Here is a 25,031-nt window from a genome sequence, read left to right as displayed (position 1 = left end):
TGGACATAAGGAAGAATTTCTTTACTGTCCGAGCCCCCAAGGTCTGGAACAGCCTGCCATCAGGGGTGGTTCAAGCACCTGCATTGAACACCTTCAAGAAAAAATTGGATGTTTATCTTGCTGGGATCCTATGACCCCAGCTGACTTCCTGCCCTTCGGGCGGGGGGCTGGACTCGATGATCTTCCAAGGTCCTTTCCAGCCCTAATGTATATGAAAGCTGAGGAGCTAGGGCATGTTCAGTTTGCAGGAAAGGTGCTTAAGAGAGGACATGATAGCAATCTTCCAATGTCTGAAGGGTTGCCATAAAGAAGAGGGAAAGCACCTGTTCTGTCTTGCTGCAGAGAAGAGGACGCAGACCAATGTCTTGAAGCTCCAGCGAAGTAAATTGAGCTTGGATGTCTGGAAATGCTTCTTCACTATTAGAAGCATGGGGCAGTGGCACAGATTGCCTAGGGAAGCTGTGGACTCTCCATCACTGGAGGTGTTCAAGAGCAGGTTGCACAGCCACTAGTCAAGCATGATATAGGTGTACCATGCCTATGTTCTACTATGGGTATTTTGGACCAGGAAACTATCTTGTCCCCAACAGGGACAAAGGAATACTCACACTTTGGTGGAGAGTTCAGAATCATTTCTCTGTTACTTACATAGATACTTGTTTATCTAATAAAGTTGCAGCCTTTATGCCACAAATTCTCTTTGACTTGAGAGATACCTCTTGCCCACAGGCTCCCCACATGTGATCTGGCTATTTCTTATTAAAGAGCATGATCATAAATAAATGATGAATTATGCTGGCCATGGGATTCTTTCCTCTGCAGAAAAGCTGAATTACAGCTCATTCACAGAACTGCATAATGGAAACTTGCAAACTTCCTGAAAACATTATGTCTGCCCATAGTCAATGCTATGGGGCTTTGCCTCCAGGCACATTATACAGAGAGGGAGAGAGATTACCTTTAAAAGCATCGGCCTGCTGCTCCACAGATTCTCTCACCATTTTCCAAAAGCAATCTGACACAGCAAGGCTTAGGTTGCGTGTTGTTACCTGGTGGGCCTTCAGCATACATGTTCTGTGAAGAAAGAGATCCATATGTACAGAAAAATATTTCAAGAATAAAACCCTATTTTATGTACTAGAAAATAATTCAACATGAGAGCATGCATCTGCCTAAAACCTTGATTCTCCACTCAGGCATCCAAATGCACAAAATTGCATTTGGAGTCTTCTTAGCATTAAAACACAGGTTCAGTGCAGCCTCTGAGGGAAACTTAGGGACACAAGTGTCTAAGGAACATGCATCTGGTCTCTTCCTTCACAGGAAATGCAAATTGGCTAAATCAGAAACATCTGTTCAGTTCACTGCAGGCAAACCACAGAGCTAGCTATTGGAGGCGGAAACTACGTTTGCCCACATAGATCTTTGAGAATTAGAAGACACTGCAACATATGCAAAGTGATTTCCTAATCAAAGTCTGTAAAAAGTTAAACTACAGAAATGTGTTTGCAATTACTGACGAGATGCCAAAAAATAAATAATGACGTACTTTAAGAGTTTTGAATTCTGAAAAAAATCCTCTTCATATTCTTTAATAGAGTCAATACTTTCATTGGTGTTTCCTAAAGAAAGGAGAGAGGTGTTGCAACAGTTCTATTGAGGCAATGATTCATTCCATGTCAGCAAAGAGTCAAAGAATCAGACATGTAACTCTATTTACCTTTTCCAGTAACAACTGCAAAATAACCCAGTGCCTTCATTGGGAAGAGTTTACCTTCAATGATTTGTTGGATCTATGAAAATAAATATAAAAGACTACAAGCTGAACTCATGTGTGTTCTCATTTCTTTAACACACTTTTAAAATAGTTTTTTAGGGGATTACGCAAAGGCTCTACTACATTTTGAAAAATGTAATTTAAAGGAAAAGTACTAAAATTGAAGCAAACTATTTAGAAGACTAAAAGTCACTTGAAATGAATAAAAGCATGAAGTCCAGTCAAGGATAAGATTTACATAAAGATGGAAAGACATTTTTGTGACAGGTAGGTGCATTGCTATGTTTGTATTTGCACCACAATTCTCTGCAGTGCTGTCCTAATTTAGGAACTGGGGCAGGAGGGGGAATACAAGGTTTATACTTGCCCTGCTTGGACTGGCCACATTTTTTTCAGCAAGGTCCACTTTAGTCAAAACAAAAATTGTCCTCTTTCCTTGAGGATCCATTTGACTGACTAAGTCGGTGACAATACTGCGCTCTGCATCCACTGACCCATCTGGAAAAAAAAAAAAAAAATACGAAGTTGCCATTTCAGGGACTATTAAGCAAAATTCAGAACTAGAACTATAAGAATTTAATAGGTATTAAAATTATATATATTTTTTTAGTAAGCTGGTTGACTGAAGTCCATAATGTTAATGATGAAAATCCCTAATCGTTTAGCTTCTGGCACAAGCAGAAAAACATTTCCATTTTTTTCTTTCCATTAGAAAAAACTGGGGTCTTGGTAACAGAATGTTTAGAATGACTAACAACAAAAATAAGATTTAAACACAAGCTAAAATACACTGAACTTTAAACATTTACTAGGTCTTCTAAAGAGTATTCTCTCTACTATAGTCTGCAACCTTTGAACGCTGTCTTGGGGAAACTTTGGCCATGTCCAGACGAGTGGCTGTGTGGTCTGCAGTGCTACACACTGTACATTCAGGTGTTCCCCACACTGGTACCTTGCAAACTCCATGGTCAAAAAAACCCACTGGAAAAAAGCATGGTGGTGCACATGGCAACAGCATGCACCACCCAAAACTGGAGCCTGGCTGGCTGGAGCCATGCTCCAGCTGCTGGCCAAGTTCTCAGCTGTAGGATCACGGGGGCTGCAGCTTCCCCAGCTCCCTAGACCCAAGCAACTGTGCATGCCCCAGCCTCCGCAACCCAACCCGGGGTAACCTGCTGCATGCTAGAGCATGCATGGCACAGGCATTCCCCAGGGACAAGCAACAGTGGCACAAAGTGTGCCGCTGCTTCTTGTCCCTGGGGTACCAAACATCCGTGCTCCTCTGGACATGGCCTTTGTGTTTAAACTGTGTCACCATCTTGGTTATATTTTAAAAGTAATAAAAAGCATGCAAGAGCTGTATCCATTTCTTTTCATTAGTGGCAAAAAAGTTCATGTGCAGTACCTTCTAGCTTAAGAAAAAAAAATGACAACCTCCAAGGGCCGGTGGGGCCCACAGACCCAATTCCCACATTATTTCAGATGACCTGTATCCATTTCTTGAGAGCACAGAAGGCTTAAACATTGATTTCCGCTCAGGGCCAGCTTTCTAAAACTCTGGTTGAACAATCTAAAGCGCCTGTTGCAAAGCTTTAATTGATAGAAACAAATACCATATGAATTACTGTCTCTAGTCTTAACTTACCTTGAATACAAAGGATGATGGCATTAGGGTTCTGCATATAAGCTTTGCTGATACTGAAGATAGTTTCCTTAGTGTCTGGAGCCATACCTGAGGTCACAGTCTATAATATACATATGTAAGAAAGAGGTCACAAAAGACTGTTTCCTCTGGCAAGAGATTATCAACTAATATTACTGCTGTATACTCACACTAATGACACCAGGCAAATCTACCAGGACCATTCTCTGCAGGCCAGGACCTTTCACGTTTAAGGAAATGGTCTGTAAAACAACATTGGAATGATATTTTTTTTACTGCAGGTTTTTTTAAAATCCAAAAAGTCTCATGCTAAATGAAAAATAGGCCTGGCAGAAGAGTTGTTTTATAGGATCAATGCAGTTTATATTGTGCAGTTCTTACAGTTGGTACCAACTCATTAGAGACAGCCCCAGAATTGAACGGACAAGTACAAATGAGCCATATAAAAAGAATTTTCCCCCACAGTGAACAGCAAGCCTTACCTCAGTACTAACAGTGCATCCTTCTTTCACGCTGTTCCTCATTCTGATTTCTATCTCATTTCTCAAGGCTGCAAGCTGTTTTGACACAACCAAAGATTTTAGAACTAATAACACTCAGCACTAACCAAGTATTACCTGTTAATTGTAGAATGTCCACTAGCATGCGTGAAAAAGGGGACTTATCAGCTATAAAGGAGCCTTTAGTCCAATATCTTTGTTTACAAATGTTGACGAGACTCAAAAGGCACTCGAGAGGCATGTAAAAAGAATATCTGTTTTGGTGAGTGGAGTCGCAAAAGACTGACTAGGATTGCTCTTGGATTCTCAGCACTCAGAAGTATTGCTGGAAGCTGTAACACTCAGGCGCCTGTTCTACTGGGTACAATTCATCACCTCTCAAATCTAAACAGCAATCATACTGAAATGGAGTTTAACCCTTAGCAAAATGCTTTGCTTTATTCAAAAGTCATCTGGCTTTGTACTCAAATGGGGAACAACTGCCAGGCATAGACATCTATTTTTTCAAACAAAGACACAATCAACATTACATTTTCCTCCATCTATTTCTTATACTCACATCCTCCTCCTTGGTCAGATCAAACTCCCGAGAGCTATCTTTGAACAAAGCCACATGGTGGGGACCTTCACTAAGGGTGACCTAAGAGTTAGGAAGAAGAAACATGTTACTAAAAATCTTAAAAGAAAAGGGTTACAGGTCAGAAAAAAAAGAAAGCACATGATGACAACTGATATTTTCAAATATAATTTAAATGATTAACAACTCAGGAAAGGTTCTTGATTGACAACTTTCTAAACGAAAATTTTTTAGTTATTCACCAAACAGGTAAGTAGTCTCAACTAAAATCAGTGCAGCTACCGCAGTAGGAGGTACTACATACACTCTAGCACAGGAATGGGCAAAATATGGCCCTCAGGCAGGAGGAATTTTCCCTGCCCCACAGTGGATCCCTCGGTCCTGTCTGGCTGAAGCACATGGGGCAGTCCAGGTCATAGCACGTGCAGCTGGTCCCATCACACCCAGGTGTGCAGGGCTGGGACAGCATGGCAGCCAGACTCCATTTTCCAGCAGCCCCGGCACTGGTGGCTCCTTCCAGTTGCCACTGCCGGAACTAGCCCCACTGCCCATGTACCCTGCACCCGCTGCCAGGGGCGGCACCCATGTGAGCAGGGCCCACAGCCAGGCAGTATGGATAGAGCCACAGGCAGCAGCCTCCAGGAGCAAGACGGGAGTGTGGGGCCAGAGACCCTGGGATCTTGGGACAGTGACAGGGCTGGCGCAAAGCCACGATCAGCTGCCTGAGCACCCCTGTGAGAGGTGCGAGTCCTGTGACCAGGGGCATGCAAGGAACGGACTGCAGCTCTGCCCTGGCCTTATGCTGTCACTGCCCCATGACCCTGTCCTACGATCCCAGCCTCACCCGCTCCTGCACAATGCCCCGCATGGGGACGGGAGGGAGACTGACTCAGCACGTGACAGCTCAGCAAAACTACCTGTATGGTCTGCAGATTGCCCATCCCTGCTCTAGGAGCACATATTGATAGGATCTGGCCATGCAGAATGTTTGCCATCAATGATACTCTCTTAAAAATCAGGCATTTGTGTACATGTGCAAATTAGCTTAATTATCAGATAAGACTGACTCATCATTTTAGGATGCTTTGATTCTTGAATATTGTTATAAGGATTAAGATACATCTCTGCTGTTTACCTTAACAGGAGAACGGGTCATCATCTCCCCAGACCCTCGAGGAAATATCCGAGCTTGGGCAATCATTTCTAGCACACTGGTTTTTCCTGCGCTCTGATCTCCAACCACAACTACCTGAAATGACGGGTTCAATAATCACTGGCCTTCAGTCATTAAGACAATTTCTGAGTTTCACAAAATGTATTAAGACTTTGGTTTAAACGTCAACAGAAAGTACAAAAATCCATATAAACACTGGTTACTAGGGCTGTGCGAAGCTTTGGGTGGCAATTCGATCCGGAGGAAATTCGGCCTGATTTGGTGGCCGAATCTCCGAATCCAAATCCAACCGGGGGACCAATTTAAAGGTCCAAATCAATTCAAAGCTCTCTGAAGCTTCGGAAAAGATTCAGAGAGCATCCATGATTTGAGCAGTCCCTGGTGGCTGCAGCAGGGAGCTGCAGCCAAGTCCGAGCTGGTAAGTACTAGGGGCAGGGGAGGGCGTGCTGGGGAGGGGACCATGGGGGGAACCCTGCCAGCCTCCCTAACCCCTCCAATTGCCCAGCCCCCCTGACTGCCCCCCCAGGCTGCCTCTGCCTGTCCCAGCTCAGTACTTTAAAAAAAAAGCCTTGGTGCTCACCAGGTGCTTCTGGGTGGCGGATGATTCCTGCTGCTCCCTACTGTGTAAGGGGCTCTGCACGAGTCCCCCTGACCCCCTCATCGCTCCCCCAGCCCCCCCACAGGTGCTTTGTCCAGGCCAGCTCAGGCCCTTTAGGAAAAGAAAACAACCAAGAAAAGCCCTAGGACTTACCGCTCCTATCACAGCCTTGTGGGGCTCGTTCAGAGCCCCCCACGTGGCATGGGGGGCAATGGGGATCGCTCCCTACTGGCAGAAGCGGTGAGCACTGGGGTTTTTTTTTCACCAAAGAGCCAAGAGCTGGGGTGGGCAGGGCCTGGCTGATTCAGAGATTCGGCAGCAGCCGAATCTCTGAATCAGATTTGGCCAAATTGAATTGGGACAGTGATTCGAATCACCGAATCGAATCACTGTCCTCCAAATCGTCTGAATCCAAATCCGAAGCAAATACTAGCCGCTTCGCACATGCCTACAGGTTACATTAGATTTGAGAGGAAACATGTTATAAGTGATTCCTTAATATCTCGTTTTAATCATCTAACAATTCAGATTTTTATTTAGATTATTTAAAAGTAAAAAGTAGAGTCTGGATCTGAACCGTGGTTAGAACTTGTCAGTGGCTTAACCAAGGTTTGAACCAAGGTTTGACTCAATGGTGCCTAAAGACATACGACATGCTCTCACAAGGTTTTGGTCATATCTACATTGGAAAACATGCCTCTTTCCATTTTAGATGTGAACCAGAAACTGCAGGAGAAAGCATGGATGCAGAAACCACACCTTCATCCGAAAAAACAAAGGGATTCACATTAAGTGCAAGTATTTGATAATTTTTAAAAAGAGAAAAAGAAAAAAAGCAATTCAACTGACAATGTGTGTAAAAATCCAAGGACAATGGACTGCCTTTAATTTTTAATTATTCTTGAATATAAGAAAATGCCTTCCAATTAAATTAGTCTTTTGATCTTTCTGCAAGTAACATAAAAATTGCTGCTAACTCTTAATTTTGGGTCTGCTGACCAGTACATGCAACTTTTACATAAGTACAATAATATTACCTGTGCAAAATAATGTTTTCTGCCAAATACAAATCCCCAGTGAAGAATTAAAACTTACCCGAGGTAGATGGTCTTGGGTATTATAGCTGGCATCATAGTCGGACAGAATGTCTAGAACTTCAGAATACATATCGATCAAAGATTTCTAAAAAGAATTGAAAATATAAGGGGAAGAGAGCCAACTAGCAGAGCTGAGACCAAGTGTAAAAAAATTTCACCTATGTCTTGTAAGGAGGATTCCTGCATGCTTACTCTCTCAAGGGCTTAAGCCCTGAACATTTAGTACTGCAGCCAAGATCACCATATTAACCACAAAGAGCTGGCACCAAATGTATTCTGTTGTCCTTTGCAGACAAGCCACTACAGGAGGATGTATAGTTCACTGAAACAGAAGGGTTTGGTTAGAGATATCTGATTTTACAGACAGCATGGCTGAAAATTCAGACTTCACCAGGTCTGAAATGATGCAATTAAATATCTGGGTTCAATTTCCAGGGGTTTACCCAGTAAGGCTAAGTGCACATTGTGCTTGGTCCCATTTCAACTCCCTCTGGCAGCACTTGGTACATGGATCACTGAGGAACAGTGCATGTGTGTCATCCAAAGGATGTCCAATTTTTTGGTAGCAAGCTAAGCATAAGCTGTATTTAGCAAAACACTCTGAACGTTTTCATCAACAGCTCTTAACTTCGTAAATTTGCCTGGATTTAAATAGGGACATCAAAAGATGTCTCCCTGACCTCAGCACTGTTTTCCCCACCACGTTTCAAATTACCCACTGCAAATCATGGAGGTGCCAGAGCATTTGTACTGAAACAGCAAAGCCATCCTATAGTTAAAAATCAAACAGGCTGAAGTTATAAAATACTGCCCAATCCACATATACATTTGTTCATTTATGTAGTTACATGGATAAACTCAGCAACTTCAGCTGTGTTTTTGGTATGAAACTACTGCTACATGTAATAAAATACAGATAATGCCCAATTAGAAATGAAGTACAGACAAGTCTGCAAAGGACTATTCATGAGACACCTAAAGTGTCTCACCTACTTAAAGACTGATATAAGAAAAGTGATTTGGAGTGGTTGGACTCAGCTTCATCTGGGTTCCTCACTGCTGTGTAGATACATGGTGGAATACCTTTAGCTTCCTCTGATGAATGCCCTTGTCATCTCTTTGCAAGACCAGCTTTCTTAATTCTTTATTCTCCTTCTCTAAGCGCTCAAGCATTCGTTGATATTTGAGCTACAAAACAGAAGTACAAATATTAGAACAACAATAAAAAATAATGGGCACAGATAAGTCGATGTATATTAATATAAGAATTTTATGAACAAAACTTAACAAAATACTTCTCAGTTATAAAAAAGTAGGCAAGGTAGAGATGCATCTTATAGACTAAGTAAATCAGAGATGCATAAGCTTTCATGAGCAACAGATCACTTCCTCAGATGAAGATGATCAGATCATTAACAGGCTTTTTTGCTTACAGTTGTTAGCATAGTTCAGGTTTGTTAAAGAAAGAAGAGTCCTTTACACTGCTGTTGGTTTCAGATTCTCAAAGCCCTCAGATAAACAGAAATATACCAAAATCTCTTACTTTACCCTTATTAATTTTATGCAAATTAAAGATACTGCAAAATATTCCTCTTGCAAAAATGGCTTTATGTGGGAGAGAAATTTGTGAATCAATAATCAATCTGACAGACTACTAACCATTTTAACTAATTCTCAGCCAACAATGTAAATTGTCTGCTGGGACAAGAAAAAGCACATTTGGTTCTTGCACAGGCCACTATGACCATAAACAGAACAACAGTTCACCATCTGTGGTGTTTCCCCAAAACCAAACTATACAGTTTCATATTCAGCCTCTTATGTAGAATCAGCTAATGCATATTGTCTCTACTGTGCTTATCTCTACCAGAAATGACATTTCACAGGTTGATAAATTAAGATGTAATCCTTTTACAGGTAATCCTATTTCCTACCCGAAGCAAAAGTGTGCCAGTCAAACATACTAGACCCCGCAGCTACATACTAGGAATAGTCACAAAACAAATCAAGACCGCTTTTACATTTTAAAAGTAAAAATTAACACTGGTGAATTAAGGATGAAGTATCATAGCCACATTGTAGCAATTTGGGATCCATAACTTAATAAAATTTAATTCCATTTTTTTTGCAAACATTTCACACCACAGACAGGGTTTTGTTCAAAAGTTTGGCACTGTTGCCCTCATTTTGGGCTCTTTTTTGGGAAGGGTTTAGTACCTGAGTGCGCAGAAGTTCTTCTTGAAGCTGATCAATTTTGTCTTTGTCAGAGACCTATAACATGAAGAATATTTCTTAATATTTCTATTTGTTGACATACAGAACATCTAGTTTACCCTTAGGGTGCAAATGAATCACAAAGCTAAAGTTTTATTGAACATAAGAGAAAAAACTGATTTTGCATGCAGTTTCAATCAAATCAAGCTGTTAAGTCCAATTAGCATTTGGTGCTTAAAGATTATTGACGTTTCCATGCAGAACAGAAAGATCATATAAAATCAAGTCAAGCTTTTATCTTGCAATACACACTTTCAAGACCCTATACAGAAAAATAGAACTTGGAGGATAAATAAAATTGAGGTGTGGCTTCAGGGTGGCTAAATTGTTTGGGGCTATAATAGTAATTTAATGAGTTTTTTTTTTGAAGATGCAAACACTAACTCAAGAATTTGCTACTGATACTACTTTCAACAACTCAGCTATCAATAGTCTCTGAATTTTGTAGTGCATTTGTGCCTAATGTTTGCCTCTGAGATTTATAAAACCTCCAAGGGGGAAAATACATTGCGAGTTCTGCACAGAACTGAGTAGTGTTGGGACCTAGCTACCTAAATAAAGCAAGAATGTTCTACCAGGCAAGTGCTGAGTTTGTTTTTCTATTTTATCCCTTCCTTTTGTCCATATAGTCCTCCTAAGTTGCTTTATGCTGGCCCACACTATCATTCAGACAGCATTAAAAAAAGCAAGGTCATGGACACGTGATTATAAAGGTAAAGATGTTAAATGTCCAGTGAAATGAAGTCTGATCTTACTCCATTTCATACATGGAAATCTTAAATCAATTTTTAAAACAGAAATCTGTAAGGTAAAACAGATTTTAAAATAGTAAAATCAGACATTTAAAACAATTTTCCATTTATTTCTTCAAAAACTTAAGAATACAAGCACACGTGATCCGATAACAGGCATTATGTAAAGTTTAGAAGATAACAGACAAATGACTGAATTTAGCAAAAATAAACATGCTCCTAAAAATGTCAGGAAAAAAATAATAATAAAATCTATTCTGATTTTTAAAATGAAGCCACTGTAAAATATTTGCAACTCAGACAAATTCATGTTATAACAAAGATAGTGTCACAATGTACAGATGCAAATTTACAGGACACCAGTTTAGTATTTCAATTTCATAATAACTGCTTGTAGATTTGGCAGTTCACCCACCTAGGGTGACTGAAATATTGAAGCCATTTAACCTATGACCATGTATTTACTTTGCAATAGGCAATATCAGATGAAAATCCATTCTGCATCCAATTGCATTCTTATTCTTGGTGGATTTTTTTAACCAGTGAAAATAAAAAGCTAGAAATGGACCATCATTTCTTTCCATCTCTGAACCCCAATTACAGAAAGCATGGAACAGAAACTAAGAAGCAGTCACTCAACACAAAGAAGGACAGCTTGCTGCCCATCACAAAACGCCACAAATGAGGAAACAGAGTCTGAAAAAGCGCTGTGCCTTCATTAGGGTGTTGGAGAACAACAGAGGGGCACAAACTGCAGCCAGGAAACACCCAGCCCTGGGACACTTCCAGGACAGACACAGAAATAGGTCAAAGATGACCAAATGAATGTGCACCATCAGAGCAGTATACTGAAACTGCAGCGTGCAAACACCATCACATTTTTAGGTATGTCATTCAGGTGAGCTTGTACATATGGTTGTAGTCGGCACCTCCACAGATTTCACTGGGAGGATTTCATTCCTAATACTCCCAAGTGTTTCTATATTGTTGATAAGCAGCATAATTACTGCCAAATTACAAAGTAACAACATGGTCACCCAAGCCTAATTTACAGTCCTACTTTACCAAATGCTTACTTAAAAAAACCCCACAGAGCCTTTATATTTTCCACTCTGCTGTATAATGCCTTGTGATTTTTCCCTCCAGTTCATGAATAAAAATTATTTTTTAAAAAAGGGTAAGCTTTCTGAAGGTATTTATGTGTAAAGAGGCACTTAAATATCCACTAGGATTTTTAAAAACATTGCCTCTATTCTATTCTTCAAAGCTTCTTACACTGAACGCATCACTAACAAAGCTGCCTTTCTGCAGTATGTTGAGTAACAAGATTAACATTGTCACATGTCTGAATATTAGGTGCTTTCGAAAATCCCTGTAGGTACCTACAGTCTAGAGTTAATAATGGGATACGGCATCACAAACTCCCTTCACCCCTACCAAACCAGGGACAACTCTTAGTGACAATACTGAAAATGAAAAAGCACAAAGAAATGCTTACAAGAGGCAACTATCTAAGTTGTTGCTATCTAACAAAAAACCTCCCACCTTAATACAACATTTAACCCAATGGAAAATAAATAAAATGAAAAAAAAACAATGGGGATGAATTCCCTTTTGACAGTTATAAAAACTGTATTAAAAGTGAAGAGAGATAACAAGTGTCCTCTGGATGTATAGTTCTTTCTAAAGAGAACATCTAGACTATTTTGAAGAGAAATTAAGACAAAAAAACTGAAAAATAGAAATAGTTTGGGCAGTTTACAGTTCCTTCTTTTATAACATTACTGAAAAGCTCTACATAACACAATGCATGCACAGCCTTTTACTGCTTGATTAATTAATTGCAATCTTGTACTGACAAAAATGCCTATGACGTATTAAAAACAAGTGGGACAAGGATACAAATGGAACTCTGCCAGTTCAGTTTTCAGCCGACAGGCAAGCAGATAGGCTTGCAAAATAAAGTGAAACACATTCAGCCCCATCATAAATGAATGTAACCTGGCTGTTTTCAGTGGGAGCTGAAACTGTGCCTGCCAAAGGCAGAGTTTAGATCAACAGCTGGAATCTCTGAACTATATCCTCCTTTTAAAGTGTGCAGCAACAAGTGGCCTGCTTAATCCAATCATTCAATTTGTTTTACAGTAAAAGTCTTAATTGTGACAAAGTACGATGCATTATCATTTCCTTTTCCCCGGCATGTATACAGCACAGCACATCTTAACGTTAAAAGCTAGCTTTTTTGTTATTACAAAGAAAATTACACTCACAGCATTTTAGAAATGCGATTAATATTCATCTTCATAGAACAGGAAATCATTTACAGGTGTGGGCCCCTTTTCTATAAACTTTTCTGCAATCACTATGCTACTGAACTGGAGGCAAAAAAGGTGAAATTCCCTGCAGACACTGATTAATAATATCATGCTTTCTTTTTCACTGGTTCCTCATAAAACGGAGACAGTTTTAAATCTCAAGTATGACATTCCTTTTCCAGCAACTGCTTTGACTCTTTAGGTATCCCAGTTTACACACCTGCTTCAGAGTCTGAAGACATAAAGTAGCCCAGTAGGAAGACTTCCTTTGAAAAAGCTCTTTAGAAAAATGGGGAAGTTGCTCTGTGGACCAATTCTGCCTTTTTGTTCCAGACTGCAGCTCCCCCAGCACAGTCAGATATGACACTGTACCAAGATGCAACACTAACCACTTCTGCTATTAGTACAGACGTTGCGCGATGCAGGGGAAGAGGAATCCTCTGACGAGAAGAAAATGGTGAACAGGAAATATATAATAAATGGACAGTACCTCTGGTTTTCTAACGCCAATATTGCTCTTGATGGGAACTCTGTTTCTATGACCGTGGAGGACTAGCTAACCTACTACTGAGCAATTTTTAAGAGTAGTTAGATTTCAGTGCCTTGCACGTGCATGCCCTTTACTGCACAGTGAGTGGTCCCACTGAGGGCAGAACCAGTCAAGTTTCTCTAAACAGAAAGGGGACATATAAATGAGAAAAAAACCCTCAGAGACACATCTCCCTTCCTATTCATTTTCCAATAGCTGTACAGAGGAGGAAGAATAGTTTTTACTGCCTGTGAACGAGTGTATATACCATTTAAACTAATTTAAAAAATGAAAGCTGGAAACGGAATGGAATACTTAAACTCAAAAATGCTCCCTCAGTTTTAGAGACTGAAAAATGATCTCCTCCAGGATACCTCAGTGAAATGTCACACAGCACAATGTACAGATCTCTCCACCTCTCTATTGTGTCTATCTTCCGATGTAGAGGAAGTTAAGTTCAGTGGTTGTTTCCAGAGCTATGGAACAGTGAAGGTCAGGAAAAAGGGGCAATTCTGTGAGCACAGGAACTGCACCAAAATGTATTTCCAGTCACAGAAGCAAGAAAGAATACACTCCCATAATTAGGTCTGAAGTGCCTCAAACTACCAAAACTTTCCAACCTAATAAACATCTCCAGATGCAGGCTGATGGATAAAAGAATTCCAGTGCTGGCATCGACATCAACCACGTAAAACAACACGCCTGTGTCCAACAGAGGGGCTACGGACGATTACTTGGATACCCAGGCAAACAAGATGGTGTATAAATACAGGAGTAAAGTTGTGGCTGATAGCTAACATCTGAGCAATCTGCTAGAACGACGTATCGTGTTACTAATAATTTTGTCACATGATATAATCAATCATTCTAACTAGACTGGGGAAGGGGTATTTTTATAGTTTTATTCCAACATAATACAATTGGCTGCTAAAGCAGCATTTTAGTTCCCAACCCTGGGAGGAAACATCTGGGATATACTTTTAATTCCTGCGTCCAATCTCCAAATCAGGAAAGTAGCCAGCATTTACTCAGTTTAAGAATGACTGCCTAATTTCATCTCCGCAAATCCCAAACATAATACCTTTTAATAATGTATTTAGAAGTAAGAAACATGTTAAAAAGCTTTTAAAAACAAAGTTAAATTACTTATGAAACTGCTCAAGAATATCTTGTTTGTTCTTAACAACGTACTTAAAGGCATAAACCAGTTCTGTCAACTGGAAGTAGAACCAATTTTATATCAGACACTCTTGTAAAATATACTTTTGCAAAAATTATCTGGGCTCATAAGCAGACAGAAATTAGATTCTTCTACATCAAACAAAGGAGGCTGAAGTATTTGATTAGTACGAATAAAGTACACAGTGCCCTTTAAGCCATCACCTTTGCCTTCTGCTGGGAAGAGCCCATGTTATATTGGTCAGCGGCTTTGCGTGCTTCTTCTTCGTGCTGCTGGATTTGCTGTTGTAACAGAATGAGTTCACCAAGCAGGCCCTGCCATGAGTTTACAATAAGAAGAAAGGGAAAAATTTGGGGTGGGAGGAGAACAATGTTAAACCAAAAGGTATAACATAAAGATAGATAAAAGACAGGAATGAATGGGTCAGTTCAAACAAAAATGGAAACTGATTTGCAAAAGCTACTGCTAGCTACCTGGAACTGGATTCAGCTAGCTAGCCTGTGTTTTGCAAAGCAAAGTCAGATAGAACAAACAATGAATAAGCTACATTTTAGTATTATAATCATTTTTAAAAAAAGCTTTAAATTACCCTTATTTAGAGAGACACTGTGATAATTTTCAGCACCTCATTTCCAACTGTTTACATAAAAGGTCTCCAGATAGAAGGACTTTTTCCACAATTGGTCCATGAGACTAAGGTATTTAAATAGAAGTCAGACCTGATATTTGGGGCCCTGCACAAAATTGAGCGTGTAACTGCATGTGTACCAATTAATATACCTAATTTTGCCTAGGTTACAGAAGCACATATTTGCTTTTTAAATACCTCAGGCACATACGTGGTTTGTCAAAAAACAAAATTGAGTCCTACTACTCCCATATCCAAACTTGAAGGAACAGAAGTTTAGGGAGGATATTGTGACATTTTCTTCACTCTCTTGCATCTTTGTAGTGTCTACTTAAATTATATAGTTCCTCCCACTCACTGACAAATTCCAGGAATGTATTGCATACTTATTCATATATCTAATTTTATTTCTCCCAATAATTATTTTTTGCCCATATCAATTCAGAAATAGTGTTTATAACAATTCTTTGGAATTTCTTATAGAACTTGTTTTAAAACTCGGAGGTATCTACATCAACCTATTATTTAAGCACAAAATTCTGCTCAAACATAGCATTTTATCTTCAAGGGGAAAACAACAACCTTTCAACAGAATAAGAGGCTTGATACTACACATAACAGTGTTTTAAAAAATCCATTCCACCCAGTAGAGCACACAAACAAGAACAAACTCTCCCTATGCCTGAAAAAGGGTGTTTGCGCCCAAAAAGTTACAAAGAACAATTTTCCAACTGTTTAGTTGGTCTAATAAAAGATATTGCATTCACCCAAAGAATCTTGCCCACAATTACCATGGAAGTGAATGTTTTTTTCAAAAAAAATGAATTTGTTCCTCAAAGCTCATCTATCATGTACATATGCTGCACAAAAAAGATACATATATATACACAGGCATGTACACACAGAGACATGCTATGGAGGAAGGATAAAAACAACGAAGACACTGTCAAATATCCAAATTTTAGATTCTGTAAATGATGTTATATATATTTATGTAACAATATAAATTTCACTTTTATTTCAAGGAAAACCCTTCAAATCTCTACAATGCTGAAAAACCAAATATAAAAGCATTGTGCTAATACATAGGAATAGTAAATGATACTGATCTGTCAAGTGCCGTATTAAATATTCATTTTTATGTATATTTTAAGAACTCTGATTTTTTTTTGTCAACAAGTAAGCTCTCAAATATGACTTGACAGTGTCCCTTTAAAAATTAAGATAGGAGTAGGAAAATTTACAAAAGGAAGAACACATGAAATTACAGTGGCCTCGATAGCCTTAATTTGCCCATTATGTTGGACGAGGCACTATACAGTAGCATCACTTCATACAGCATTATTTAATTTGCAATTGCTTCCTGTGATACCTGTTCCATATGTTTTCTTTTCCCTGGGGAACTAAGTTTAAAAAAAGAAAAGGAGAAAAAGAAAGCAAAAAGCATTCCCTTCAGTACAGTACAATATGAAAGTGGGGAGTTTGATGAGTAAGATGGTCTCAACATTTAAAACTTTCTTTTTTTTTTTTTTTTTAGTTTATAACAGATTCTTTTGGCTTTTTGTTGAATTATATTAGTAAAACAGAAAGAAAAAACACTGACTATCAGAATGGCCTATATAACAACTACCATATCAGGATAAGACCCACACACACAGAAAAACAACCTCTCCTTTAAATGAATTAATGGATTTTTACCTATTAAAATCACTATCGATGATTGGATCCTCTTAATGGAATGTTACACTAAAAGCTCCATAGTATTGTCACTTGCATTACCAAAGAAACACTCAAAAGACAGGCCAATAAACACACTACAAAGTATATGATGCAAATTGTGCAAAAGCAGCAGAAAAGGAACAGCATGATACAACTACAGAAGCTCTAACTTTCACCGCTGTCTTCTCAAAATACCCAAAATGGTTATTTTACAGTAAAGCTACTGGATGAATCTCTTGCACTTTGGTTATAGAGGTCACTTTAAAAAAACAAAATGCCTTCAGAGCAAAAAACCCAATTTAAAAAATATTTAAGAGCCTAGTACTTAAATATGTGCTTAGGTCTGCTCCAGGGAGCAGTAGCTCTGTTGATTTCAATGGAAGTACTCACGACAGTAAAGCCAAGTCATACTTAAGTTTCACAGGATGAGGGCTTAAGTGACACTGGGCATGTCTACATGAGACGCTAAATATATGGTAGAGTAATTCTACCGTGCATTAGCGCGTCGTAGCAAAAGCTGTGCTAATGCTTTTAGAATTAGTCTATTGTACATTAGTGTCACTAGAAAGACATGTGTCCGCAATACTGTGGAGTAGCGCTGGTTACTGAACATTGAGTTAGCACCTGTAATAACAGGTACTAAACTTAATGCACAGTAACTATGGCACATTAATGTATGTGTAGACATGCCCATGGAAGCTTAAGACCTGCCTAAAAATTCAAAGTGACTTAAAAGATGAAGTCTTAAAGTTGCGTTGAAAATTTTACATGAGCTGCCTAAAAACAGAGCTCTGCACATTAAACTGAGAAGTGGGGTGGGAGACAACAAAATTTAGCAGATTTTTAGGAAGAAGCAGCCAAACAGAGTTGCTTTTCAATTGCTGTGTCTACATTAAGTTATTGGATATGTTTTTAAAGTATGGTGTAAAATATAATCAAAGGCACACAAAGATCAAGGACCTATTAGATTTACATATTCTGAAAGCAATGTTAAGGCTGGAAAGAAAAAAAGAATTTAAAAAGATGTCAGGAACAATCCTTTCTCATCTACCCTACCTAGGCAGGAAGTTATAAGTATAGAGACATTTAAATCTTAAGGTAGGGTCAGGCAAGTAACCAAGGCAAAGGACTTGGGTATGCACACTGCCCCTTAATCCAACCTCATTCTGTCTAGATGCAGCACTACAAATGGCAATTGTCACACAGATCTGAGATGTGGCTGCACAGCATCAGAGCAGGGGGTTGGAACAACTGCTTCTTTATTCTTGTTGTTTTGTTAACTTAATTCAAAATTTTAGCTATGTGAGAACAGCTTGTGCAGTCAAGGAACAACACTGCTTTGTCACAAACTCAGTTAGCCTGTAGAATTCCTTTTTCCTCCAAGACGTGCCCTCTCAAAATGACTTGTACTGACAGATGATCCTTAAAGAAAAGGAAGTGATCTCATCTTTCACACAGTAACTGTAAAACAGACTACACCTTTAGTTATCCTGATTCCTGAATTTATTTTAATAATAGTTTAATAACTCTTCAGTTTGGGGCTGAAGTTTTTGAAGTCTGCTCGACAGGGATTCTGAACTTAACTAACCCCAAATGGAGAAGCAGATTGTATAAGCCTCTGCTACTCCCATTAACTGCTTTCCTGATTTCCCTGCCCACTTCAGACATTGGCCAGGCAGCCACAAGACAGGAAAATCCTAACTGAGCAAGCAAGAGCTATTATTTAAGAAAGCTGTTAGTCATTATTAACATCGCCATACAAAATGCCATGGGAAGACCTCATGCAAAAAGAGTAAAGATACTACTGATTGATGCCAGACGGGCTACACTATACATGGTAGGAAGAGAGCATACTCATCCTACACAACTGATACAGGGATGCAGCTGACCTGCAAGATGGAGATGAGACTGTGACCCCAGCCAAGCTTACTTTGCTACACCTCTTTTCTAGCTCCAGTAGCAGCAGTATGGGGAAAATCACATGGGGACTCAGCACTGATTTTTAGACCATAGGAAAAGCCTCATTCAGGCAGGCTCTTTTGGCCTACTTAAGCTAAATTTAAACACAGACTAAGCTACATGGAGGAAGCTGCCTGGCATTCAGAATAACATGCACAGAGAACAGTTAATCCTTCTAGCCTATCTGGACCACTGTCAGGCAGGGCTATTAACAGCCCTGACACTGACTGTAGCCTTGAAGTTGGCAAAACCTAATTAAGGCATAACGCTCTGAGGGAGTCTTCGCATCAAGTCTCCAGGGCTGGAATTGAAGTAAAGGCCATCTTACCTAGTACATTAGATAAGGGACAGTAGCAGGCACGCCCCGTTCATCCATTCTTGTGTCCTTATACCAACCCTGGATGTGAAGTGGTGAAGCCATGCCAAAAGCACCCTGGTTCCGCTCTTGACATCTTGGTCTCCAGTATGCGTGTGTGGTAGTGGAGGTGTCATGGCAGTGGTTTCACAACCACATTTCCCTGTTTGGAGCATGAAAGTGAGGGAAATCTTCCCTGGGAGGGTTGGGAACCTGTTGTTGAGGTATGGTGACTGACAGGAGAAGAAGCCTTAACAAGGTGTAAAGAACTGCATGAAGACCATTCCCATATGAATTAACCAGCATGCTTAATTTGGTTTAGGCAGCACCTTTAAGATTTACATCAATGGGATTTGGGAAATGAGTAGTGCCATCTGCACAATGTAAAAGGCTGTCCCTATGATCCAAGGCCTTGTGTGGCTTATGCTACAATGCCATCTTCAAGTGTGCCCAAATCATGAGATTGGCTTAGGTTCATGATTTCCTCATGATTCCTTCCCCCTCCCCTTTGAAGGCCGGAAACTTTTCAAGGAAGTTTGAAATTGTCACGTGTGACTTCATGAGCTCAAGCTTTTAAAAGAACAAAAGTAATAAGACTCCACTGATTCTAACCCAGATTACACTTGTGATGTCACTGGAAAATATTTTAGTGTTTATGTTGCAACTCCATTTGCCCTCTCTTCCTTCACAAAATGTCTCATTGAATCCACATAGAGACATGACTAAATAATAATTAATGACTCAATCCTTATTTGACACACTACTGCACTAAAAAAAAGTAATGACAAAAATTGGAAAGTGATACATATTTTGCATTGAAACATTAATATAAGTTACGTAAGCTGCAGCACATTGACTGGTATAAAACATAACAAGTCCATGACCCAGGATTTGGGACCATTTTCTCAGTCCCTTCCAAAGCTTATTGTCCAAATTCATTATTTTCCTTTTCATTTTACTGAAAGCTTTGGTCTCAAAGAGGGTGCCAGTTCACCCCAACTTGATACTACTCATCATTTTCTTCTACACAAGACATGATAATCAGGGTCTTTACCCAATTACTGACTTTTTCAGGGCCAAGGACACTGAGCCAGGGGTGGATCAAGTGCAATCAGATATGTTTTATACCATGCTGTTTTATTTTCCTCATTCACACAATCACAATTTTTAGTGCAACTTAAAATCAATCAGTTGTGGAATGCAATCTTATATGGATCAGATGTGGAATGCATAGCAAGAAGAAAGCTCACCTGACCTATTATGGGAAATTTAAAAAGTTTTCTACATAAATTACTGTTGTTTTTTTCATTATCTATCAGTTAATGCAGTTTCAACGAGAGACATTCACAGTTCTAAGCAGAAAAGATGCTTTCTAACCTCTGTTTTTCAGGAGCTGTCCTGCTATCATACAACTCTGTTTCATAATCAAGGCCTTCTGGATAGTATTTGCTTAACAAAACTAGGATTCCAAGGTGAACTTTAGGAGGCCCACTAGTGCCTGGGTGTTTTGCAGCAGTCATGCTTTCAGTGGCAAACTGAAAATTCTGTAGCCTCAAACAAACTAAAAGAATAAATTTTCCATCTTTTTCCTGATACCGCAAACCCTCACTTTAGCTATCGACTGCATTACTATGGCTGTAGGCAGGGACAGTGCCTATCAATAGACCCTCCTACTCTCACCACCAGCAGCAGCAAGAGCTTTTCAACTCTGGAGAGGACAAAGGAATACTTTTTTATTGGGCTGAGTGTAGTGCACTTTCATTACCAGAGGTGAAAGAGGGAAAAGGCCTAATTTTAGCATTTGGGATGCAGGACTTTTTTTTTGCCCTCTTCCAAAAGGACTATTTAGATTAAGTCTTAGAACTCAGCCTAATTTGGCTTCTCTAGTTCCTTTAATGTTGAGATCAGTAGACTCCGGCAAATGGCTAGTGCCTGCTGCACAGTTTAAATGGCTGCCCACATTACCCAGGGCTTACACTGTGCCGCTGCCCTCAGAGATTCCCAAAGAATAAGATGGCTTGGGGGAGAAGAGATGTATAAGTGTGGCTTTGGCTAGAGAAACAAGACAAGACGAACAGGAGAATTATTCCAAAAAAATGCAAATAAAACTAAAGAGCCAGTAAAGACACCTGGGCAATAAGGCAAGTAACTGAAAATAAATTTACTGCCAATTCATTAAGGAGGGACAGTATCATATTAATTAAGGCACCTTTTCATTTTGGAGAGGCTTGAATTCACATGAGCCTTCAATACATCCATCATTAAAGACAACTGTAAGACGTCATTGATGTCAGTGGCAGTTAGACTAGGCCCATAAGCAGAAAAATCAAATTTAAGAAGGCTTTCCTGGGACCCATAACATTGTTTTCCATCAAAATACTATGGAAATTAGTGCCACGAAACAGCCCACAGTATTAGAGACCCATTAATTTCTCTCTCTCTATGGCATGTCCACAGACATGTACCACTGGGTTGAACTAGCAACAGGCACAGGAAAAAAGATCTCTGGATATGAACTCAGGATCTTTATATGAACTTGACATTGGATGTCAAATAAGTTGGTCAGTGTTACAATTGCTTAATAGTTTTATACAAAACCAATACTTTTTCTTTGCAGAAAATGTGAGAAGAAAAAAACCCACATTTAACGTATATTTATTAGAAATTACCCATTATAACCAGCTACGGTCTTAGTACTATTTATGAATTTACATTTGGAAATCAAGTTACATAAGCATACATTACATACAAAATAGTCAAATATATATGAAAACATCTTATTTAATTCCCATATGTAATAGGTAAGATGACCTTTATTTCAATCCAATTTTAATTTTTAAACAGTGAAATCTATCCTGAGCAAAACTTCAAAACAGACAGCAAATCAGTTCCTAAAAAAAGGACAGTTTTCTAATAACTGGGAAACAAAATTGCAATTATTTCAAATGTAGACTTTGAGGTTATCCTAAAATAGCAGGCTACCTAACAAGTGGTGATCTCTTGTACAGATTTCACTGCATCTGTAAATGCAGTGAAAATGTAGCACACGTGTATACATGCCTGCATGCATCAAAACATGTTTAAAATATGTCATTTTTTTTAGTTTTGCTAGCACTGGAACAACAGAAATATTTTCAGTTGCAAGGCAGATACTGTATTGATTGTAAATGTATAAGCTACTAATTTTTTACAATAAAAGTTCCCAACATGCATTAGTTTTCTTTCTGGTTTGTTCATAAATTTTCAAAGTGTGCAACGAAAAAACAAGAGCAACTATGAAATTAAATATTCAGAGTTGCCATTTGGGAGTAAACAGTTTTAATAAAAGATCTGTGAATAAGAAATGTGAATATTAAGATTTACATCTTTCACTTCAAAGTATACTAATAGCACAACTTTGTGTTGATAAGAAAAAGATAAATACAAAATTTGATATGTACTGTTTAAACAAAGGAAGTCATAAGACCCAGTACTGTAAGAGGTACAATCAGAGCACATGCATGATAAATCCCTGCGAGTTTTAAACATTAAGGCCTCACTTCTGAGCTATAAGCAGTTAAGTCCTGGCAAGAGCAGACCCCCCAAAATGTCAGGGGAATACAGTACACTTAAAATGTACTTAACATGCCCATTCCATCCACAGTTCTAGAGAGTGCCTTAGTGACACTGCAGTGCTCTTTCTGTTCTGCCCAAATGTTTAATCATTGTAGCTGCATGCTGTTTCAGCTATAAATTCCATTTGGTTCCCTTAAGACATTTACTGCTTATTAGTGAAGGTTTATTTTCAATTAAATGTAATTGAAAATACCCATTTAAGCTTTTAAAGCCTTACGATTGCAAAGTTTTCTTTCTATTTACCTTCTTGTACTGTTTGTCATTGTCATAGCCCTGGTCCGTAGCTTTGAATGCCGTTTCCCCTGGGGTACCTGGGAAAAAGTTACAGAAACTTACTCCAACATCACCAACAGCCTTTTCAAAACTCAAAACTACAACTAGCTAATTTCAAGTTCAAATTATAGTACAAGCACCAATGTATTTATTATACAAATTATCTCTTTGAAGTTGCAATTATTCCAAAGATTACAATTAATATATACGGAAACTGGGGAGGGGGGAGATTAAAATCCATTTATAAAGACTAGTGTATTAAATCTTGCTTATATTTCAAACTATACATACTAATATAAAAGGTAACAGGCAACTTCAATTAGACTATTTATGTTCTACAACATTTTTTTCTGATGAAATGATCATGATGGGACAAATTACCATTTATGTTGAGAAAAAAAATATTCCTGCAGATTTTAAATAATATTTTTCTGAGCAAGCTTCTGAAAAATGCAAGAAATAAAGATATCTCTTTAGGCTTTGGACAATGAAGCACTGGCTTTTGTCTCTGTAGGAATTGACTTTTGCCAAAACTGTTGCTGTTAAGTATTTCCAATTCAAAATGAAATTGCAGCAATAAACTGCACTTGTACTTATTCATCCCCTCTTAGGATATCAATATTTAAATAATTAAAGAGGCATGTTAAGGGCAATAAAAAGGGCTTTTACACACCTAACAACAGAAGTAGATCAGAAGCTCCTATGACTTCACTAACCAAATTGTAACCTGTGAAAAACCAGCAAGAAAGGGGAAATAAAAATTATAAATACAAACAAAACCAAAAACAAAGATGTGAGGGATTTCAGTGTCAGTGCAGGGACCAGACAGACGTAATAGAAATCATGTCAGTATCGATATGCTAATAAATGTAGCTAAAATGGATAACAATTCATAGCAATGTCAGTAGCACATTCCAATTTTAAAAAGCTAATGAACATGGGTGGCTCATCTGCTTGTCACTGGTTGTTTCCAATTTGACTGAAAATAAAGTCTTGCACGAAAAATGATTTTGTTTCAAAGTTTGTAACTAAACCTATTAGGAACATGCTCACAGGACTAGAAGAGTTAAGTTTCCAAGCATCCACACTTAAAGTTATGCCATGAAGTTTGATATCTCTATCTGTACCTTGACATTTAACATGTAAGCTTGCAGTCTTACATTCAAACCAAGATTAGATGATCATGTTAAATGATAAGCTCCAACTCAACCACAAGATTGTCTAGTTTGATAATGTTTCACAGATGTAGTGAGAAAGAATAAATTCCCTTCATTGCAGGAATGTCTGTGTGAATTTCAATCGTCTATGTTAAGGAGCAGATGAGGGTAAATGATCAAAGGGACACTTTAGGGGTCTTAAAGTCTATTTATCTTCACTGTGTGAATATTTTTTTTAAATTTCTCAGGTTGTAAAAAAAGGTTAAAGCTTAAGTTCACAACAAATATGGGCAGAATCTCTGAACTTGTAACACAGCCTTGCATTTTTTGTGTACTGTCTGGGTTTTGGAGTTCATTTGTCACAACCAGAATTTAACATGTGTACCCCTCCAAAAAGCTTCTAACTTCAACATGAGTTTTGCCCAAGTAGAACACCTGGAACTCAGCCCAAGATATCACCAAACCAGCTAAAAATCATTGGGCATGTCCGCATGTGAGCTTTAATGAGCATTAGCTTATTTCAATGTGCATTAAACTGTTACAAAAAATTGTTCTTTAGCTAATGCACATTAAAAATAAGTTAATGCACATTTTTCTATGCCCACCATTGTGAGGTTTCATAGTTTCATAGTTAGTAGGGTCGGAAGGGACCTGAGCAGATCATCAAGTCCAACACCCTGACATGGCAGGAAAGAGTATTGGAGTCAAACAACCTCAGCAAGGTGATTGTCAAGCCTTGTCTTAAAGACCCCCAGGGTAGGAGCCAGCACCACTTTGCTTGGAAGTTGGTTCCAGATCTTAGCTGCCCTAACAGTGAAGTAGCGCCTCCTGATGTCTAATCTGAATTTACCCTCTGCCAGCTTGTGACTGTTATTTCTAGTCACTCCTG

The 25,031-nt window shown here is 38.8% G+C and overlaps 1 protein-coding gene across 6 annotated transcripts in view; it reads right to left on the bottom strand.

Annotated features, from left to right (window-relative positions):
- Nucleotides 1–25,031, bottom strand: part of OPA1 (OPA1, mitochondrial dynamin like GTPase) — a 77,651-nt gene that overhangs the window by 40,475 nt on the left and 12,145 nt on the right. For 3 of the 6 annotated variants that reach the window (XM_019532929.1, XM_019532930.1, XM_019532927.1), the window contains exons 5-19: nucleotides 23,659–23,712; nucleotides 22,956–23,023; nucleotides 14,640–14,750; nucleotides 9,604–9,657; nucleotides 8,470–8,574; nucleotides 7,385–7,471; nucleotides 5,653–5,766; nucleotides 4,500–4,580; nucleotides 3,923–3,997; nucleotides 3,611–3,682; nucleotides 3,423–3,522; nucleotides 2,145–2,275; nucleotides 1,721–1,793; nucleotides 1,550–1,622; nucleotides 959–1,074 (exon numbers count right to left, since the gene is read on the bottom strand). In XM_019532929.1, coding sequence (XP_019388474.1) covers nucleotides 959–1,074; nucleotides 1,550–1,622; nucleotides 1,721–1,793; nucleotides 2,145–2,275; nucleotides 3,423–3,522; nucleotides 3,611–3,682; nucleotides 3,923–3,997; nucleotides 4,500–4,580; nucleotides 5,653–5,766; nucleotides 7,385–7,471; nucleotides 8,470–8,574; nucleotides 9,604–9,657; nucleotides 14,640–14,750; nucleotides 22,956–23,023; nucleotides 23,659–23,712 — 1,314 coding nt within the window. The remainder of the gene's footprint in view (nucleotides 1–958; nucleotides 1,075–1,549; nucleotides 1,623–1,720; nucleotides 1,794–2,144; nucleotides 2,276–3,422; nucleotides 3,523–3,610; nucleotides 3,683–3,922; nucleotides 3,998–4,499; nucleotides 4,581–5,652; nucleotides 5,767–7,384; nucleotides 7,472–8,469; nucleotides 8,575–9,603; nucleotides 9,658–14,639; nucleotides 14,751–22,955; nucleotides 23,024–23,658; nucleotides 23,713–25,031) is intronic. The other 3 variants (XM_019532932.1, XM_019532931.1, XM_019532933.1) reach the window with 3 other exon arrangements.

The sequence above is a fragment of the Crocodylus porosus genome, unplaced genomic scaffold (genome assembly GCF_001723895.1).
Source record: "Crocodylus porosus isolate Cpor-Errol unplaced genomic scaffold, CroPor_comp1, whole genome shotgun sequence".
Lineage (NCBI taxonomy): Eukaryota > Metazoa > Chordata > Crocodylia > Crocodylidae > Crocodylus > Crocodylus porosus.
This window is presented reverse-complemented; position numbering and strand designations above follow the sequence as displayed.